This window comes from Periplaneta americana, chromosome 16, assembly GCF_040183065.1.
Source record: "Periplaneta americana isolate PAMFEO1 chromosome 16, P.americana_PAMFEO1_priV1, whole genome shotgun sequence".
Taxonomy (NCBI): Eukaryota; Metazoa; Arthropoda; class Insecta; order Blattodea; family Blattidae; genus Periplaneta; species Periplaneta americana.
In genome coordinates, this window is record NC_091132.1 from 44,851,663 (window position 1) to 44,873,408 (window position 21,746).

At 34.2% G+C, this 21,746-nt stretch overlaps 1 protein-coding gene and 2 non-coding genes across 3 annotated transcripts; 1 reads left to right on the forward strand and 2 right to left on the reverse strand.

Annotated features, from left to right (window-relative positions):
- Window positions 1-879: 879 nt before the first annotated feature.
- LOC138716189 (cuticle protein 8-like) lies at window positions 880-16,994 on the reverse strand. The gene is made up of 3 exons (XM_069849027.1): window positions 16,875-16,994; window positions 7,147-7,329; window positions 880-1,509 (listed from the first exon to the last, which is right to left on the reverse strand). The coding sequence occupies exons 1-3, from the start codon at window positions 16,881-16,883 to the stop codon at window positions 1,276-1,278; spliced, it is 426 nt and encodes a 141-aa protein (XP_069705128.1). The 5' UTR covers window positions 16,884-16,994; the 3' UTR covers window positions 880-1,275.
- An 821-nt stretch (window positions 16,995-17,815) lies between these two features.
- On the reverse strand, window positions 17,816-17,887 carry TRNAD-GUC (transfer RNA aspartic acid (anticodon GUC)). The gene has a single exon. It is a non-coding gene; the product is annotated as a tRNA-Asp (tRNA).
- Window positions 17,888-18,209: 322 nt separating this feature from the next.
- On the forward strand, window positions 18,210-18,281 carry TRNAD-GUC (transfer RNA aspartic acid (anticodon GUC)). Its single transcript has one exon. It is a non-coding gene; the product is annotated as a tRNA-Asp (tRNA).
- Window positions 18,282-21,746: the final 3,465 nt, after the last annotated feature.

Here is a 21,746-nt window from a genome sequence, read left to right on the forward strand (position 1 = left end):
GACAGAGCGGATTGGAATAAACTAATGGGAATCCTGAAGAAAATTGGTGTGGTTAGGAGAAAAAGAAAACTTGTTCAGTAATCTTTATATGAAACAACGAGTCAAAGTCAGGACAGGAGAAGAAATGTCAGAAGGAAGTGAAATAGGGAGAGGAATACAAGGATTCCCTTTATCACCTACCCTTTTCAAAATCTACTTGGAGGATTTAGTGAAGAACTGTTTTTAGAACATGGGACGGATGATATTAGAAGGAAGAAGAATAAAGTGCTTAAGACTTTGTGGTAATAGGCCTATGGCGTTGTTAGCAGAAGAGGAGATGATACTAAGGGATATGCTACTGAAACTAAATGACATGCTGTTAGGAAGTCAAAAGGAGGATAGCAATATAAGGAGGTTCCACATTAAGTTTAAGGTTGTGATGTTGTTTACGGGTTCTCCTCCGAAAGAAAAAAAAAAAGAATCATCATCATCATCATCATCGTCCTTGCAGGTATTAGGCCTAGTGGCCTGTTACGGCCTCCGTCCATCTTTCCAGGGGGCGTCCCAAAGATCGTCTTCCTCACCACTGAACTTGCTACTCCTCGGCTAGCAACCGATTACTAGGACATTTATGTGCTTTTAAGTCTCCGAAAAAAAAAGAATCAACATCCTTATTTTAAAACTTTCGTACGTTCTATTGGTTGTGAAAAATACTTAAAAGTAAAAACAGAAAAATAATTACAGCATTCAAATGTAATTTGAAAATCAGGCTTAATTCAACGTCAATTCTTTATTTCTGGCACATGTTTAAATTACTTTAATCAGATTTCTGTATGAAAAGCAGTGAATTTGATTTGTTTGCGAAATATTTCTGACAATGGGTTGAATTAAAACAAAAAATAAAATATATATTGAAAGACTTTATTAAATGCATAGAAACAGTAAAAACACATGAAGTGAGATAAAAAATACAATAGCGACATAAAAAATTAACTGGCGTCTCGATTCGAGACATACAGAAGACCATAAAAACTCAGCATCTGGCTCAGAGAGAGTGCCGACAGATGTTAAGACAAGAAAATTGAAGTATGTTGGCATAAGGAATATTTCATATCCCCTTTCAGTACACCAGTCCGACAGCGTAAATCCATCTGTACAGGAAGTTAAAAATGGCTTTAAGGTCCTCTGTTAAATGTATCACAAATATGTCAATGTATACCGTGCAGTGAGAGTGTGGTAGCATGGAAACTAATGTGGTATGAGGGTGAGATGAAGATGAAGAGTATGTTATTCTATTTAGTGGTGGCCATGGTGTACCACGGGATGTACGGCGTGTCCAGACTTCTGGACCTGGGCGTGGAATCCGGTGTGCTTGTCAGCGCTGTAGTGGACGGTACGGGTGGTGCCGTCAGGTTCAACCAGCTTGTAGTAACCAGATACTTTGTGTCCGTCTCGTTTCTCAGCCTGTTCCTTGATGTCGTGAGTGTGTGGATCCCTCACTCCGTACTTGAACTCGTACTTGGGATGTGCCTGTAAACAGAGCAATAGATCTTAATTTTCATATATTCCTTAACTATTAATTACACATACAAGGTGATTCAAGAGAAATAGGAAATACTGTATTTTATGGGATTGTAGTATGGCGTATTCTGAGTAAAAAAAGTATATAAAATGTGTGTCCAATTTTCAATGAGTTTGTAGATAGATCTGTTTGAATGTTACCCATAACATACGTTACGAGTGGCTTGAAGGAAAGGCAAATGATAGTGATTACATTTATTGCTTGTGTACATGGTATCAATACATTTTAAAAATTCAGTGTACTTTTCCCCTCCCTTTACAACAACAAGTATTGCTATTCTGAGTTCGTTTTTTTCTCCTTTTATGGCCGCAGCACTATTCAAAATGCGACCGACCAATTCGTCCCTTGTGTTTACTGTACTTTGCTTTTCTAAACTTCGTCTCTCATCCAACTCTATAAACAATCATAAGTATGAATAAAGTCTGGGGACCTTGGTGGTCAAAGTCTGGGGAACTTGGTGGTCAGTGCACGTGGCCACAGCGAGCAATCCATCGTTCGGTGAAATTTTAGATTTTGATGAGGTATCACTAAACTGCTAAAATATACATGGGTTCTGATATACTGGAAGAATGTGACCATCCTTGTAATCAAGGGAATTACAATGGGCTGTTTCTCTACACCAATTATGAACCATGCTGTCCTCAGACACGTTCTGTTCATTTTACATAGTAATTTTTTGTTGCTTCTTATATTTTGTAAGGCTTGTTTTCTGAAACATTCAAACAGCTGTATCTCCACATTTTTTTTTTCAAAATTAGATAACTATTGGTAGGAACTTTTTACTCAGAATTGACCATACTACCACTCCCTAACTAATTATAGCTCCTTAATCCTGTGTGAGGGATATTGTGTTAAGTTTAGTCATTTTTCTTCTTTACTGTTTCATGGCACGAAGTGAGAAGGGGAAGTATTTTAATGCCAAAAAATATGAGTATAGATATATTGTTAACATAAATCAATATTTTCGCCACTCCCGACACCGGAAAATTTGTGTTTAACATACTGCTTTCCCTGTACATAGATTTCTCTGAAACTATTTGAAGGCGAAATTTATTAATATTTTGATTAACATTTTTGCTTCTTTATACTTCATCTTTCCATTCCCCAAAGGTTTAACACACTATGAATGTGTATATACAGTAGGCCTATATATATATATATATATATATATATATATATATGGGATGAACCGTAAATAATATCATTAATTTCAGTGAGTTATTCTTTGAGATATTTCAAACAAAATTTAACACAATTTGCTTGTTTTTGCTTTCTATTCGAGATAAAAACTGCTTTATATGAACAATTTTATAGCGTATTTTGGGAAAAACATTGATTGAATTGCCAATATGCTCAGTCAGTTTTAGAGAGCAATGCATTATGATAATAAATGATAGAAATAATTTTAGTTTTGTCTTTTAAATGTGCAGAAATTTGATCCGAACAAAAGTAACATTGAAAAATTTCTTTGCAGAATGAGAAGTTATAAGTAAGGCTTTTAGTATCGCTACCTTAACTATTTACAATAATTCGTTATTGTTGGTTTTAAAATATAATTATTTTTCGGCTCTTCTCAGACGTCGGGGTTTGTTTTTATTCCTTGAACCTAGCAAATAAGATATCTTCATAATGTAGACCGCTCTGAATATGCGAACATCCCGAAGCCTTGACTACACAGGACAATCATAAGACAAAGGACACAGCTAGTCCACATGGTATGATAAAATATTTCTTCAATAACGACGTCGGAATTGAACCTGGACGGCTTAATCACGAAGCGAGAACACTACCACTGATCCATAGGCTAATAGACGACTAATACACAATTCATGCTTTAATATTACAGTCGTGTATTGTAAATTAATCACATAAATATGTGTATAAAACTCGTGTAAATATTTCAGACTCCAATAAGAACATTACAAGAAACTAAACAAAAAATGTAACTGATGGTTTTTTTCTTGTGTCCTGTACATTCCTCAACTGAGCTTCCTGTTTAACCGGATTACAACAAAATGCATCTATTTATGTAGGTTAATTAACACCGATAACGTGATTCAGATATTATTATCTGAAGTGTTTCATTACGTACTAAATTAGTGTTAATTTCCCGGAACTTCTAATTGAACATAATGAAATGGAACGTATCCTATCGATTTCCGGTTTGCATGCGGGGATTCCCGTAAGGCTTACGTGAAGTGTAAGCGTGAAGAAAGAAGTTGTAACCCTTACGTCTATAAAGTAGCGTTCTTGTAATTCCAATACAGAAGCGGAAAGCAAGATATTTTTGTCACATTTACCAGTGTGTCAGTAGGAAGCAACTTGTTCTCAGAAGTAATAATATTTGAGGAATATTACATTTATTATTACACAGACTTTTAATGAAATAGCAGCATCTTCTTATGTCCATAATATAAACTTTTCTTTTCTTTTTATTTCTTCTAGTTCTTGTAATCCCTTTTCACGCTTTGCTTTTGACTTCCTTATCCATGTATTTCGAGAACTCCTTTTCATCTTCTTCCATATGATATTTCCCACCCGTTTTACCTGTCCATACCATTCCAATTGTCCATATTGAATTTTCCATATCCATTTTTGTCTAGTTACGCCATTTTTCATACTTTCTCGTCTAGTATATCTGGCTGAACGTCCAAAAAAAAAAATTCAATTTCCATTTATATCAATTTTGTCAGATAATTTTGTTTTATTTTCCATATGTCACTGCACTTCGAGTTATATGCATATTTTGTCTGTAAATACAATTTTTATCCCGTAATATCCCAATTAACAATGCTGTTGCCGATCCCAACGTATGTTTATTTTTCCTATGTTTAATATCATTTTGACTAGATTCATGATTAATTTCAATACTTAAAAATGTTGAAAATAATTGCGTCTTTAATGAGGCTTTTTCCATCTTGGAAAATTAAATCTGTAGTATTTTCACCACGTTTTATAAATTTTTTAAATCTATTTTCAATCTCCACTTGCCATATTAGTTTGTCAAATTTCTGATCATATATTCTTCATCTTCCTATTGTTCTATTAGTACTTGATATACCGCATACAATTCTTTGTGCGTGGTTTCTTCTCCACTGGGTACTACTATTTTAAAATATATTTTCTTCCATATTTCTAATGATTTCTGTAAAAAAATAGGGAGATATATAAAATAAAGTGGAAGATACCCTACATCTTTAACGCAACCAAAATATCATTCAAATAATTTTCCCATTTTTACTTTCGATATAGCACCATTGTAGAAATTCCTTATTGCAGCAATAATTGTGTCATTAAGTTTTATATCCTTCAGTAATTCCCCATAATTTATTAAACAGTACAAGCTTTTTCCATATCAACGAAAACGATTTGAATTTATCGCCCTAATGTATTCATATTTTTCTTTTAACTGTTTGACTATAAATACATGGTCAGCTGTTGTTTTCCTTGCTATAAATCTGCTTGAATCTCACCTCCTCCATTTTTGTATTCCTCGCCTAAAAATATTTTATGTATTCTCCCATATAAACGATTAAAATCTTCTTAAGAGTGTAAATTCCCCATTATGTTTGTACCATCTCTTTTTCTTATTTTTGTCAGTAAATGTTACGATCAATTATGCCCATTGCTGTAGTAGCTAACATTTTTATGCATTAAAATCTGCATAAACGCTGTAGAAGTTCGATTAAGCAATGGCTGGGAACCAGACTGTTCTAAGTCCAACTTTTTATGAGAAAAAAATCTGTGTTTCATTGTGTTTCAGTTCTTGTCTGCATATATGAATCGAACAAAATTGTACATATTCTTCTCCATATGGTTGCTATGAAGCGTTTTCCAAATTGTTTCATGAAACTTTGAATATCAGGAGCTTAAAATAGCTTTCCTGAAAAAAAAAATAGTAAAATGGACCTAGAACACTCTGGTTCTGAGTCATCGTAATATTAGTGATATTTTTGTCATTATAAAGTTTGTATTAGAATTAAAACATACCTTCAAAGTCAAAAGGATGTAATGAATTTCAGAAAATTCTTCACTTTTTGTATCATAAATCCAATCTGCATCAAGTTCTCTTAATTGTATTTACGAAATTGCGAGTCTTTGACAGAATATCAGATACAATTTTTAATTCACGAAAAAACAACAAACATTAATATAAATGTATGAATATCAATGATGAATTGTTCAAACGAGATGTAGCTTGAACTTCTTCCAAGTTTAGTGACGGAAAGAAAATCAAAATATTTCGAAGACTGAATCTGTCTTTGTCCTCAGACTAACAAAACGATAAAATAATATCCTATTGTTGTAATCGTTAAAGTTTTACAAAATACGTGTGGAATTTTTTCTCTTGGCACCGTGTCATAAACGTAGAAATATAGTCGTTAGGGAGTTTAGTTCCATACATTATTTTTGTAATCTCTTCTCGGACTTTCTTTCCATATGCTCATACTATTTCAATCTTTTCACTTCAGTGGTGTGTAACCTTCCTTTTATGTTACTTATTTGACACCCATCTAATCTTGTTATGCCACAGCATCTTCTCCAAGAAAAGGTGTAAGGTATAAATAATATAGAACCTATAAATCTTGAATGTAATTTAATAGGTATTAATTTGTTACCAACATTCACCTAAGAAATGTCATAATCAAATCACCCCCTAAAACCTTCCATATCTTTTGTTATCATTCTGTCTTTTCTTCTTTTATTCATATCGTATACTTCACCTCCGTAAGTACTTATGCTCTCAACGATACGCTTGTATACTGTGGTTACACTAAACTTTTCTATCTAGAGCAACAAATTATTTATCCTTTCAACGTTACTGATTCTCGAAGTATTTCCCATTAAATCTTATACACTTTTACATTCGGTGGAACCACATATCACAGCATTGTACAAACTTTTATACAGGCATTTCAGATACCAGCTCGCATGGTGCCAGATTTGGACTGTAGGGCGGATGAGTAATTAATTTCACATCCGAAGTGACTAAAAACTCCACTATTTGTTCCTGTATATAGTATGATGCTCTGTCGTGGTACAGGATGTCACGACTTCGAAGTCGTTCTGTACACTACGGTTCAAGAATCCGATCTTCTCGTACCTCGTTGAATATTATGATTATCTTTAATCTTATACACTGTTTAATGTTCAATGGCTGGCCCCTAACTTGCAGATATCTGCCCCGATTCCACGAGTATGGCTCATAGATGTCGCTAGCACCGAGAAGTGATCATCACTTAGTTCGTCATAAACTATTCAGAGTCTGGCAAACTGTAATGAAGTTGTTGTACTAGAAATTTCCAATATATCACAGCATAGCCATGACTCAGCTGATGGTTCCATTACGTCTTCTTGGAAGATCGTATCCGAGAAAGTGCCTTGGAATAATAAGTCTACATAATATCTTCAGAAATTTTCGGTTTACAGTGTCATCCTCAATTTCTTTTTAACTTTTTCTTGTCTTGTAATACTCTCACCCCGGAATAGTATCCGCAGTTCAAAAGATGAGTTAAATGTTTTTAAATACGCCGCTTTCTGTCTGGATCTAGAAGAATAATTAATAGCCTATATTGTCAACTCACGTGGTGGTGAACTTCGACCTCATGCTCTTCATGATGTTGCTGAGGCTCATGGCTGTACTGCACCTGTGGCACGTACTGCACCACCTGCTCGTGGTGTTGGGGAGCCGAGTAATGCACATCTTCGTGCACCTGGATGGGGACTGCGTAGGCGCATGCTGCCAGCAAGACCAGAGCTGCAACGATCTGCAACACACAGATTGTTGGTCGAGAATCAAATAATTTAAATAATTGTTACAGAGATTAATACATAACAAATAGTTTCAAATTTGAAGAAAAGTACTTTATCGCTACAATATCTGAATAATATACACAAAGTGCGTAAAAAATTACTGTTGCAAACTTTTTTGAGCTGATAGGTGGGATCAAAACAGAAATATTTTATGAAGTAACTGTGGGTCGGAAGTGTTTTCTTCTAATTTTTTTAACTATCCTTTAAGGAGACTGGATAGTGATTCTTATACGATTAAAGCATCTCAGTACAATATTTCTAGCTTTTTAATTGATATGGTTATAGAATGAATCATTCTGAATTCAGTGATATAAAATACAAAAAATTAGTTTCTCATGCAAGTACAAAAAAGAGATCCTAACTGATAACTTGTTTTCCTACTGTGGTAAATGTTTCTCAAATTGTAAGCGCACATAATTTTCTCCAATTTTTACTCATATTACTTGTATTTCTCTAAGTTATCGAGTAATGTGTGTTGTAAATTATAAAGTAATCATTAGTTAAACATTTCACCGTTAGTGAAATAGAATAGAAATTATTTATTGACAAAATGTTTGCCATTTTCCAAAATATATACGTTTTTACTTATGTTATACATGTGATAGTCATAAATCTGTAGGTCTACTTTGTGAAACTTAGGCTGCAGAAATTACTGTAAAAAAATCATATAAATAGATTCAGTATATTCAGAGAAAACTTATGTTTCAAAAATCTCAATTTACGGAAAACTTTTTAAGGAAGTATGTATGAATAACATATGCTGCCATTTTAAAGAGATCATTTAAAGGGCTTATCTACCACTATATATATATATTTGTACTTTTCTGACACAGAAAATAAAAAAATTGGAGTTTTCGCCTCAAATTACTACCCAGTTCCATTAAGGAGTATAAATATAAACTTTTGTACTCTACGATAAATCAATATTAATATTTTCACAAAAATATATGTTTTCAGCACTACTCTTACCAAATAAGTAGTTTCTGACATGTCTTCCTGTTTGTAGCTTATGGAGACGTTTCTTAATAAAGTTGTTGAATAATCATTTTAACCCCTTCAGTCCCAAATTTATATTAAAATTAAAAAAAAAAAAAAAAAAAAAGAAACTGGTGACATAATGATTCTGGGAATCCAAAAATCCCAAATCAAGTCTTCACAGCAAATCAAAATTTGGGAGAAATTTTGACCCGTGGGGCCCCACAATTTAAAAATTTATTTTTAATTCAGGTATAGAAATGTTTCAAAAATAATACTTCCCATTTCTATCACATTGAATTTTTCAAAATATTTGAAAGTATAGAAGACATTTAAGAAAATAAGAGAAAAAATGTATAGTATAATGTACATCAGGTCTGAAGGGGTTAAAAAATAACCAGAGTGAAGCATTTTTTCTAAATTGATTCTGATAATAAAAGTTAACAAGAATCGTTTTATTTTCAATATATAGTTTGAAAATAGTAAAAATGTACTTGAATCTTGACTGAATTTCTAGAAGTGTTACCGTCCCTCGGAATTAGAAAAGTATAACACAAAAAAGTCTACGAAATATCATGTACCCATTTGGTGAAAGTAATGAAAGTTGAGGGTGAAATATACCCTCATGGACATTTTCTGTAATTGTTCTCAACGCACGAATCAGCAAAGACACTTAAATGAGAAAAAAAGTAGGCCTATGGCTGAGGTACTTTGTCTCAAGCAGCAGATGTTACATGGAATTCAACACTTGAGCGCAATTACAAGACACTCTCAGATATAAGCGATCTTACTGCGTGTGAAGTGACTGTGACCGACAAAGCCATTAGAGGGATATGTTTGCCGCGATTTTACTACTTTCCCTGCTTTATGATGGATCTGATTCAGCAGTTCTCCCACTGTAAAATGTGATTCAGACACGGAAGTTACCACTTTAATATAAGTGAATTTATATTGTTGTCAGACGTGTAAATTATAAGAAAACAAGATGAGACGTTCTTCACGTTAATTATGTTTCTAATCTCTGGTGCGTAAACTCCAAATGCCATAATTTCTACTTAATCATATGTTGTACATTTGGCGGTAAGTAATACTTTCATATGCTGTGCAATACAAGATGTGGCATTACTGTATAAAATTCGAAGTAAACAATATAGGCCTGTTGTAGGGATTGCGGAAACAGTAAATTACCTATTTTATTTGTTCACTATTTTCTTTTTCAAACTCGGAAGTTACTGTTTATAATAAGAAAAAATATGTAAAACTCGCAAGAAATTATAAGAATATTGTTACCGGTCTTTTTAAATAAAAATTGCTTTATGAATTTGTTTCTGCATACAAGTGTACTATTATAGCTCGCGCAACTAACGATTACCGAAAAACAGTGGTGGCTACTGTCTGTTTTGACGTGTGTATATGTAGACACGAGGGAGCGAGAGATACGGGCCGATGGAAGTACTGACTCTTCCAAGAAGATGAATAGATGGGGACATCGCCTGTGGAAATGAAGAGCGTAGCAAGAGAAAAATTCGAAGCGAATTAAACGCGCAACATTATGTTTACGAATAAAATAATGATACTCTGCGAGGGGAACGCTCCATCACTACATAATAAAATAAACGTACTTGGAACAAGACAGATATTCACATGCAGTGGAACTGAAACTAAAACCGTAATGTAACTATCACAATGCAAGACTGATTCTATCGGTGTCGTTTGTCTTCCGACTGTACTCTTGAATATCATTTAAGTTATCTCGTGACCTTTCCTGTCGCCGGCTCTTCCTTATCGAATTGTTTCGTTCGAATTCCTGTCGTCGGTAATCCCTGCTTGCGAGACCTATATTTCAGTCCTCTTAGATCTTGTGATTCATTAGAATACCGTGATAAGCAGGTGTGACTAATATAAATAAGGTATACGCATAAAGATCAATAGTTCATCTGCTGCTAGGCTTCACCTGCTACTGAGTTACAATACAAGTTTGTATCATGTAGCTGTACCTGATAATGCACATTCCCGACGTACAGTAGACAAAAAATATAGTGTACTATGATCATAGGAAATAAAAAGTAATTTGGCTTGGTTTTTCAAGGCCAGAGCTGAAAAGGAACTATGCACGTATAACACTCATTGGTACATTGTGCACTCCATATGCAGAGTGGAAGGGAAATAATCCTGCAGATTGAAAGGGGCGATAGGGTACACTTAAATAAATAGAAAATCCATAAGTACGTTCTGTGATTAAAGGCACAGCTAATTAGAAAATTAATTTGTAAGTTTCAGCAGACTGGCAACATCGCAACTAACACACTGCTCTTTCTTCTCGTAATACAGACGTAAGGTGTCAACGAACTCAGGTATGTCTCCCTAAGTGAACTATCTCCCAATTCTCTCTCTGCCTACGCTGCAATCTGGGTGCATCGTTCATTGTCTTGAAATTAGTGGTTTTTAAATTAAATTTACACGAAAACCATCCGCGCTATTGAAATACGCCAGAGGGATAAATGATTCTTTATTAGATTTTCTATCGATTGGATAAAAATCACGATCCTATAATCGAAATAGTTACCGAATAAGAGGGTGTTAAACACTTAAAAAAAAAATTCTTTCGAGAGACTTTACGCTTTGTTGTTACATACAACATGAGCTTTTCGCTCTGAAAGTCTGCAGGATTATTTCGCTTACACCTTATATAGATTGCAGATAATTATTAATATCTCTTAGATGAACGCTTTTCTATCGATATAAAGCAATCCGTCTTGGATGTTTCTATTATAATATTATACAATTTCTAACTAGGAAAATAGTTTTGGCGATTTTTGGAAGGGATTTCATTGTCTGCGTCTGCTTTTACATCAAGGCCAAACGTTTTTACTAAAAATTGAAGGATTCAGAGCCATAGTGGGCCAAGCGCCATATATTAAAAGCTAGAAAACAAAGGTTAAAATTAAGAGATTACCGTAATTCAATGAAACATACAGCAAGTAATATAAAGTATGGACATCAAAACTAAATTATATGACAATCTTCATTAAACTATTGTATTCGTTTAACTTTAACCCTCGCTTTCTCCGTTTTTAGTAAATGGCACTTGGCCCACTATGCCTCTGAACCCTTTAATTATTATATTTAATGTACGTCATTTCCTAATGAATTGACTTGTAGATACTGATGGACAATATATCTGAATCACCACCAAGGCTGCGCTCTTACGTAAGTTCATTTCCCATTTTTGTTGCGTTTAGTTTTCTAGACATAATGATATCAACTGTCTAACTTACACACGGACCTACTGAAACATTCCGCGATATGTATTTGTCACTTTCACCGTTCTACATACTTTTACTAGTGCAGTTTATAACTTTTACCAATTTGCTTCTATTTCTATTAGGCCAGCTCGATGTTATGATCGCTTTATGTAACTTATCCCGTACACACTTCACTTTCTCCATTCATTAAATAATACGGTTAATTTACTAGTGTAGTATTTGCACTTATTGAGCGCGATTTGTGTGCATTAGCTGAGTATAAACAAGGGGCACTCTTAGATAATAGCCAAGTTCTAATTTATGACTGCAAGTTTCAATGAATCCCTGATGGGTGTGTTACCATGGTACTAATAACTGTAAACTCTTGTTGAAGACACGTTACTTGTAATTTCACTATATATTGAAGTAATTATTATTAACACAAACTTTAAAGCTAGCAGATTTTTTTTACAACAAGAAGATCTTGTAAAAGTTTTTAATGATACGGAGGATATGAAACATGTTTTTTTTTTTCTAAAACTTCCGTTGCAACTTCGATCATGATACACATTGCTCAAAATTGCATACATTAGTGAATAATGTCTGCAGTTTGAAACCTACGATGACTAGATTCTTCTAATTAAAATCATATCTCTGAACAGCCTCTGTAGTTTGTAATTAAAATTACAATTATCTCAACGTTAAATCAGATATGAAATTTTCACATCAACAAAGTGTGGGATTCTTTATTGTCTTGTCATAGTTAGAGAAGCATTCAACATCAAGATTCCATGTATCACCTTCATCTTTACGGCAGACAAAGAAAGAGGGGCCTGTCTTTTGAATCTAAGTCGGTCGATCTTTTGTACATTTCTCATAACAGATGGGTTCCCAGTTTCCTACTTACCTATAATAACCCTTAAGCAGTCGCGCCTAACTTTGTAACATTAAGAGTCGCGCGGTGTATTGCCGACACGTCAAATATAATGGTTTCTTACGGTTTTTTTTATAGTGAATAACCTCCTGGGTCATATAGTATACTACACTTCATACATGCATTTAGTTTCAAATTTTCCACTAGGCGGAATCGTTATCGATCACATATTTTCAGTACTTGTCAAGCTCCTGATATCTCTTGGGACTTACACGAAACATAAGAAGATCGATTCGATCATTGCAATGCGTGTTTAAACTATTTGTAAATGAAAATGGCGGCAGCAACTCAACGCCAAGGCACCGTAGGACATGCTTTTGAAGTAAACACACAGTAAACGTTATATTTTAAGGGTAAAAAAATTGTGATACAAGATGTAATATGTGCAGAGACCCGAAGTGTAGTATAATATGCCTACATTTGTGCTGTAACCTGCAGAATTTTTTCAGCATTTTTCCTCATTTCAGTGACTTCTTTTTTAATGTAGAATTATATTGAACTTTAAAAATAAAACAAAAATGTCTCAAGACTCAGGAGGATAATGAAAATATCACTCTTTTTTATTTATACAACTATATGAAATACTTTAACGCCTATCACAATGTTATAATTAATGTAAGTAATAGTAATATTTATTTCAATATAGGTTCACATGTAATATTCGAATGTCTGTTCACTTCTAATCATAATTAACGTTGTATTTTCCTTTCCAGACCACTTTCTTGTTTTTTCTGTGCGCACAGTTACTACCTAACATCCGTTGTTAGCTATTATTTGTTACACAAATATGGTCAGCTTAGTCACTGTCACTATTTACAATAGGAGCATTGTTGTAACACTTCGTCACTCCACACCAAAGGCCCAATTGTATAAAACTCCCTGATTAAAGATCAACTTTGATCGAAGATCGGAAAGTGAACTGAGTTCAGACACTTCTTCTATTGTATAAAACTCTTCTGCGATCAAATTACCTTGGTTCAAATGCAATCCAAGTTCACGGGAAAAGGATTTGGCAACATCGCATAAACAGGTGCAGTATGTAATGCGCGGGCCATGTTGTACAGGTTTCTTCAGCGTTGCCAATTTAGAGACTTTAACTCTTTTTCAACGACAATTTCTTTTAACTTTTATATTGCTTAAATAGGGATTTAGCGACCTTTTTAGCACCCCATAGTGACAAAATTTAATCTTTCTTTGTTGATAACGAGAAATCTAGCGACTTTCTAGCTACTTTTTGGCGAATTTCCTACACTCTGTTGGAGACACTGGTTTATTTTGTGCATTGTGAATAATGGCGGACAATAAGAAGGTTGACCGTTCTCCAAATTGTTATGTTATGGTGTTTGATACTGCTAAACACAATAAAGCTTTATAAAACGACCATTTTCGTTTAAAAATATATATAAATGTACCTACCACATCTATTAATATTAATAATAATGGTTATTCTTTTTGCACAATCTGCCACTCGTATATTTCAAACAGAAAAGAAATAAGTGAACTTGGATCATCTAACTTAATCGGAGAAATTTCTTCAGTCAAAGTTGACTTTAGTTTAAGACAAATTAATCTCAGATTAGACTTTATACAACAGAAAATTCCAAGTTCAGCTAGAACGAGGATCAATTTAACCTCTGATCTAAGATTAAATGGTTTATACAATCGGCCCTTAAACCGTTATTATCTAGAGTATGAGAATTCCGATTTCAAACATATTTACGGTTATTGTTGCCATACCAATTCTAAGAAAGGTACTGGAAGTTTCAGTGGTACAGTTTTACTCGATATGTAGTTAACAGCTCCGTATATGTGACTGGAGTGTTGACAACTCCCCGCGCGGCTAGTTAAAGCCTTGGTTTTTCTGAACCGATGTATGCGACGTGCGAGATGCGAGGCCCGCCTCGCACAAATCCGGACTAAACGAGAGATAGTGAGTGGTTTTTATAGCTGCGAGATGCGCAGACCCCGCACGTCGCATGCGTCGGTTCAGAAAAACCAAGGCTTAAGGGTTAAGGAAACAATACGTAGCTCCGCAACGTTAGACTTCCCTGTATATATTATTTACAAAATAATGAAAGTTATAGAATAAATTTAGATGTTTAAAGTAAAAAAAAAGAAAGAAGAAGAATTAATTTAAAAATGTTCATGGTAGAAAATTGTTAAAAGGAGTAGATAAATAGGTTTTAAAGTTTTAATAGTTATCATGCTTGGTTTAAACATGCACTAAAACTATACGTAAGTGCAAGTTCGAACAATTAATTACTGAGATTTGCGATAAATTAATCAGTTTAGGAAATTGTATATTTATTATGCATAACTACTTTTGTATATAGATTTTTTTTTAATTATTAAGTTTGTACTTTTGTGAACTAATATCAATAAATCTATCACTATATATTATTTCCAACGATGCAAACGCTCAAATTCTCTCAACAGTTATCTGTTTGCAGTTTTAAAGGTACATAGGCTCTGCAGTTTAAAAGTACAAATAATAAATAAGCATACAGTACTTCCAACACGCGAAAAAAGTTTACCAGATGCCCAAAAAGTACAAGATTTTAAAGTAATTTACAAGGAACCTAAACAAACGAAGTGTTTAAACAATTTAACGTGTCTAAATCATTTATAAGATGGCTTAAACAATTTAGATTTAATTAACTCAAAATTTTCATGATACGTTTAAATTTCACTATTATTATTGTTATTATTATTAGCATTATTATTATTATTATTATTATTATTATTATTATTATTATTATTATTATTATTACATATCGAAATTCAAGGACTGAACTCGAAAAAAAAAATTAGATAGCCATTCCGAAAATCAGATGTTTAACGCAAAGTGTGTAATATTTGACTATATATTAGCGGGGAAAATCACTTTTGAAACTAGTGCAAAAAATATTATGAACACTGACTTTCTATCGTTTGCGTCGAATGTCAATTGAGGGGCTTAGAATAAAAAGCAGGTAAGTGACGGAAATCTAGTTTTGAGGAAATTACAGTTAAAGTTCTACATGCAGTGAAATATTATACACTAGTTTGGTGAAATGATGCCCATATAGCAGCACTGCACAGTGTGATCACTTACCTGATTTTATCCCAAAGAAACATCCTTTTGGGCTATCACAACACGCACTTACCTCATTTTTTTAATAATGTCACTTACCTGCTTTTTGTTCTAAGTCCACACGTTAGGAATCTCAATCGATCAATAAAACGTGTGAAACAATCGCAGGCCTACTTCTAAGGACTATCTTTTGGACTAAGGATGTTTCTTTTGCTTCATCGGGAGTGCCAACCAAAAGTGTACTATTACTATCTTTCAAATAAAATTATTATTGAAATAAATTATTATATATTTAATTAATCAAGTACAAAATTTGAGAAAACTGCTTCAAGAGTTATTTTTATTGATTACTATATGAAACAATTTGAAATTAAATGAAATTATAGGAAATTAGGAGGCACCCGGACTTGAACCAGAGACTTCTCGATCTCCATTGCAATGCTCTACCACTGGCTTACCAACGAGAGAGAGCTTGTATGAATTGTATAAATATTTCTGTAAGGAAAGAGGTATGGAAGAAACTAAAATAAGAGATGATTTAGATATGCTAGCTGCACATTGCAGATTGAAGAGGGAAGTACAACTTAGGAAGGTGAACAAATACTGATTGTATCTACATTCTAGAACGAGTTGAGTCTTGTACAAAACTAAAAGCAAGTGCAAGATAAAACAAATTTTGTAAATATGTAAACTGTAGAAATTGTATTTAAATAATACTATATCTTTGTGTAAAATTGTTGTAAAGTGTGTAATGTAAGAGTTAAATTGATTTACTTGTATGTACTTTGTCTGTGATCTATTATATAATAAATATCAATTCAAAAAATGCTCTACCACTGAGCAATATAATAATTTTTACAAGGTGGATGTGTGATAATAATAGTCTAGTTTTTCAAATCGAATTGAATTTTCTTGCATGTTCACAGTAAACCCAAATAAAGTAGTTCACAGCAGAACACACGTTCAAACACGAGAGGAATTTTGATGCGCTAAGAAACGGGCGGACAAAGTGAAGGCTAGTTCACAATAAACCGTGAACGGCAACGAGAACGAGAACGGAAATAATGTTAAAATAAATGTATTTAAATGTGAGCATTCACAATAGTTAGTTCTCAAGGCTCACATTTAAATACATTTATTTTAACATTATTCCGTTCCCATTGTCGTTTTTGTTCCCGGTTTATTGTGAACGAGCCTTGATTGATTGACGCTCATGATTAGTAAACGCGAATCGATGTAAAATCGTGGAAGAACAAGGCTAGTTCAGCTTACCTGACTCATCTCTATCTGTTTGTGAGAGCTTTCCCCGGTGGAATCGCTGAGAGAATAACTGCCCCACACGCTCTACCGTCTTATATATATCTGTGCACTTCCTATCCTGACACACGCGAAGCGCAACCTCTACGTTTTGTTCTCTTTTTGTTTACTTTCCGCCTGTTCGGTTTCCGTATTTTCCCCTCATCCCTTATTCCATTTTCCCTTTTTGTTGCTAAAACATCGCCGTTAGCACGGAATCACGGTACTGCAATCTCCATTGATCTTTATGAGAAAGGTACTGTCACAAGAGAAGGGGCGGGCAGAGGAAAAAGTTGCATAGCATATATGCGCATAATAACTGGTCCTTCATCAGAGTCTGCTCAAGTTTATTCCGATGAAATAGTTCACGCTTTCTCTTTCCGTTGGAATGATGTTATGAATGAATGTCTTATATTAGGTTTCAATTAATTATCTCTTGTTTTGATGTCGTTAAGGATAATGTACCAAGTAGGCCGATATGGTATTCAACCACAGTGCCAGCTTCTTTTCAGGGAATAGTTTTGATTCTTCTATATCAGCGACTAATTAGACCTCTCTTACTGTCCGCATACCTCACATGTTCAAAAATGTTTTTCAGAGCCCTTGAAACGTGTTTCATTCAAGTAAATGCGCGCGACTTTCCTAATTTACATATTCTTAAGTGGACACTCAACTTAAAAATTGGAGAAAAAGTGTCATAGAAATGAAAAATTAAAATTTCTACACTAATTTACGAGACAGAACTAAATCAATATGCAGAATTCTTCCCCTATTCATTGAGAAGTCACAGTCAAATGCACAAAGCCAAAAAATAAAAAATGATAATTAAAAGTGATATTTCAATTAATGATTCAAATCAAGATTTTCAGGTATAACTCCCTGTAAGGTTGATTTGAATAATTTCGAGGGAAAAATTGTTCCGGAGCCGGGTATCGAACCCGGGACCTTTGGTTTGACGTACCAACGCTCTACCACTGAGCTACTCGGGAACTCTAACCGACACCGATCCAATTTTTCCCTCTATATCCACAGACCTCAAAGTGGGCTGACAACCGTCAAGCAACCAACTTCGAGTGCACACTAACTCCGTGTGACTTAAATTGTGGTTTTCTGTTAACGAACAGTGACGTGTATTATGCAAATCAAGATTTTCAGGTATAACTCCCTGTAAAGTCACTGTTCGTTAACAGAAAACCACAATTTAAGTCACACGGAGTTAGTGTGCACTCGAAGTTGGTTGCTTGACGGTTGTCAGCCCACTTTGAGGTCTGTGGATATAGAGGGAAAAATTGGATCGGTGTCGGTTAGAGTTCCCGAGTAGCTCAGTGGTAGAGCGTTGGTACGTCAAACCAAAGGTCCCGGGTTCGATACCCGGCTCCGGAACAATTTTTCCCTCGAAATTATTCAATTAATGATTGATTAAAAATTTTATTTTTAAAAGTATTGGATCTAATGTGCTGAGATTTTGCATGTTACTTTCCAAATTTGAAAAAGATTGGTCAAATAGGAAAAAAGTTCCAAAATATAGTTGAGTGTCCGCTTAAGCAATTTAACGATAATTTTATATTATAGTCGCGACGCTGTTATTCCCGGCGTGACTCCTCCTCTTTGCTTATGTCTTAGGAAGTGAAGGCTCTATAAAGTCTAGGTAGGTAGTATCGTTCGCCATTTTTGTTCTTTCGTTGCCGAGCTACCAGACGAGGGATCTATTTGCTAAACCGTTAAACATTATCATGTCGTAGCTCCTATGATAATAAATCAAACGCACTGTAATTCAGCAAATAATTGAGCGGCAAATAACGTCCTCGTGTGCTTTCTGCCAACACCAACTAAAGAGCGAAAATGGCGGGCGATTATATATTAAGTATTTATCCAGCCGTAGGAAATGCTTTACATCTTCATCAGCGAATCACAAGACGCACACGTTTAAATGTAGCCGACCTGCAACGTGATTGGCTGCCGGAAATTAGAGCGACGGGACTATAGTTCCTGTAATGTTCTTCACACCATTAAGACACCCGTGGCGAAAATGTGACTCGCGAGCACATTGTGGCTCGCAATGATAGCTATGCATTTCTCTTGCTTCCTACTTCCCACAACTCCCACCCTCTCACTCACTGGAGTCAAACTCCGTTCCGTTTGTATTTGTCTCTGACCTGCGAGTGGCGTATCGTCGCAATGTCTCTCTCGAAACCATGTACCTCTACAAAAACTAAAGTTTCAAGTAGGATGGAAGTACGCTTTTTTTTTTTTTTTTTTTTTTTTTTTTTTTTTTTTTTTTTTTTTTTTTTTTTTGCTGACAATATGATGAGAATATTAAATGTATGATTTGTTCACAAGTATTACAAAAAAAAAATGTTGTATAACATAAAACTGCACTATACTACACGTCACTCATGAAACATTAAAACGTTGTGTTATTATTATTATTATTATTATTATTATTATTATTATTATTATTATTATTATTATCTGTACGTCGATCCTTTTTCAGCAGATGTACGACTAATGCGGTTACATCTTCAATTTGAACGCACAGATTTACAATATGATGTTAAATGAAAGCTAGATGTAAGGACTTGAGAAATGTTGAACTTTTCAAATCTTTGCCAAAAAAATAAATATTCGAAGATTCGTTCTTCGCGTGAAGCCATGTTCGCTACAACTTACGTTTGTGAAAAATTATTTTCAACAATGAAAATAGTAAAAACCAAATTTAGATGACGACTTACAGAGAAATACCTTCTTGATCAACTACGACTTGCAGTAAGTGACATAATTCCTGATTTTGAAACTCTGTCGCAGAGACATTCTGAAGACAGTTAATTTTAGGTTGTGATAATGTGTCCTATGTTTTCTTATTCATTTCTTTCTTCGTTACACGTACTAAACATTAGTTTGTAACCTTGTACTGTATAAAATTATATTTAAGTGCTTGACGTAAGGAAAATGAAAATCCGTTGTAAGTCAGACAGTTGCTTCACTTCTCCTTCGGGTGCTATGCACGTTGCAGGTTACACAGTGGCACGGCGCACGATCACATTTTCGCCACGACTGCATTAAGACATTCATAGTACCTTATCCATTCCAGTTCCCGATCAGATTTTTTAGATCAATTTTTGGTTTGCATACTCGATGATATAAGAATCACTTACTCCAGTGGTTCCTACCCTTTCTACAGTTGAGGACCCCTTGAATCTCTTATTTCACACTGGCGGACTCCAGAAATATTTTGTATAATTTTAGACTGATATGTTTTACTCATCAAAAATTTGCATAATGTAGTGAACTGAATATGCTAAATAAATGCAAAGGAATGTTAAATTTCAGTTTTAGCTTTTGAATATCATCTCAAAATACATAAATACAAAGTAATTTGAGGTTATATCGTGTCTCTGCTGTGAAAAATGAAACCAGTCCCTTAAACTTACCGTCAGATTTGCTGTGTAAAATTAAAGCTTTCTTTTAGATGTACCACTAGGTTATCAGTGTGGTTGGCTGATGTTGGCTTGCGAAGTCTGGCTCAAAACGCCCAAAAAAAATTATTTTACAAGAAATATTTAATTGCATGTTTTGGGAAAGCCATTAAATTAATTTCCAATATGCTCAGTCAGTTTAACAGAGCAGTATTTTATGACATATGTACATACGCTAAATAGAAATGATCGGACGAAATTCAAATACAAACTTCTGAGCCATTTATACTCGAACCCACACTTTCTGAAGTCGAAATTGCGATAGAAAAGCTGAAAAATTATGTCTCCAGGTATCGATCAAATTTCAGCAGAATTAATAAAAAGGGTGGAAGCGCAATATCTAACGAAATTTATAAGCTTGTACTTGCTATTTGGGAAAAGTAAATTGTACCGGAATAATGGAAGGAGATCATAATTGTACCTATCTTTAAAAAAAGGGGACAAGACTAACTGTAATAACTTTCGAGGAATATCACTTTTGCTGACGTGGTATAAAATTATGTCCAATATTCTTTTGAGAAGATTAACTTCGTATGTAGATGAAATTATTGGGGATCATCAAAGTGGTTTTAGGCGTAATATATCGACTATTGATAAGATTTTTTGTATTCGACAGATATTGGAGAAAAATGGGAGTATAAGGGTACAGTACATCAGTTATTCATAGATTTCAAAAAGGCATATGACTCGGTTAAGATAGAAGTTTTATATAATATACTTACTGAATTTTGTATTCCCAAGAAACTAGTTCGATTAATTATAATGTACATCAAAGTACGTATAAGCCAGTTTCTGTCAGATGCTTTTCCAATTCACTGCGACTAAAGCAAGGAGATGCACTACCACCTTTACTTTTTAACTTCGCTCTAGAATATGCCATTAGGAAAATCGAGGATAACAGAGAGGATTTGGATTGAGCGGGTTACATCAGCTCCTTGTTTATGCGGATGACGTGAATATGTTAGGAGAAAATCCACAAACTATTAGGAAAACACGGAAATTTTACTTGCAACAAGTAAAGCAATAGGTTTGGAAGTAAATCGCGAAAAGACAAAGTATATGATTATGTCTCGTGACCAGAATATTGTACGAAATGGAAATATAAAAATTGGAAATGTAGCTATCCTTTGAAGAGGTGAAAAAATTCAATACAAATTATAGTCAGGAGGAAATTAAATGCAGAATAAATATGGAAAATGCCTGTTATTATTCGGTTGAGAAGCTTTTATCATCCAGTCAGCTCTCAAAAAATCTGAAAGTTAGAATTTATAAAACAGTTATATTACCGGTTGTTCTTTATGGTTGTGAAACTTGGACTCCCACTTTGAGAGAGGAACAGAAGTTAAGGGTATTTGAGAATAAGGTTCCTAGG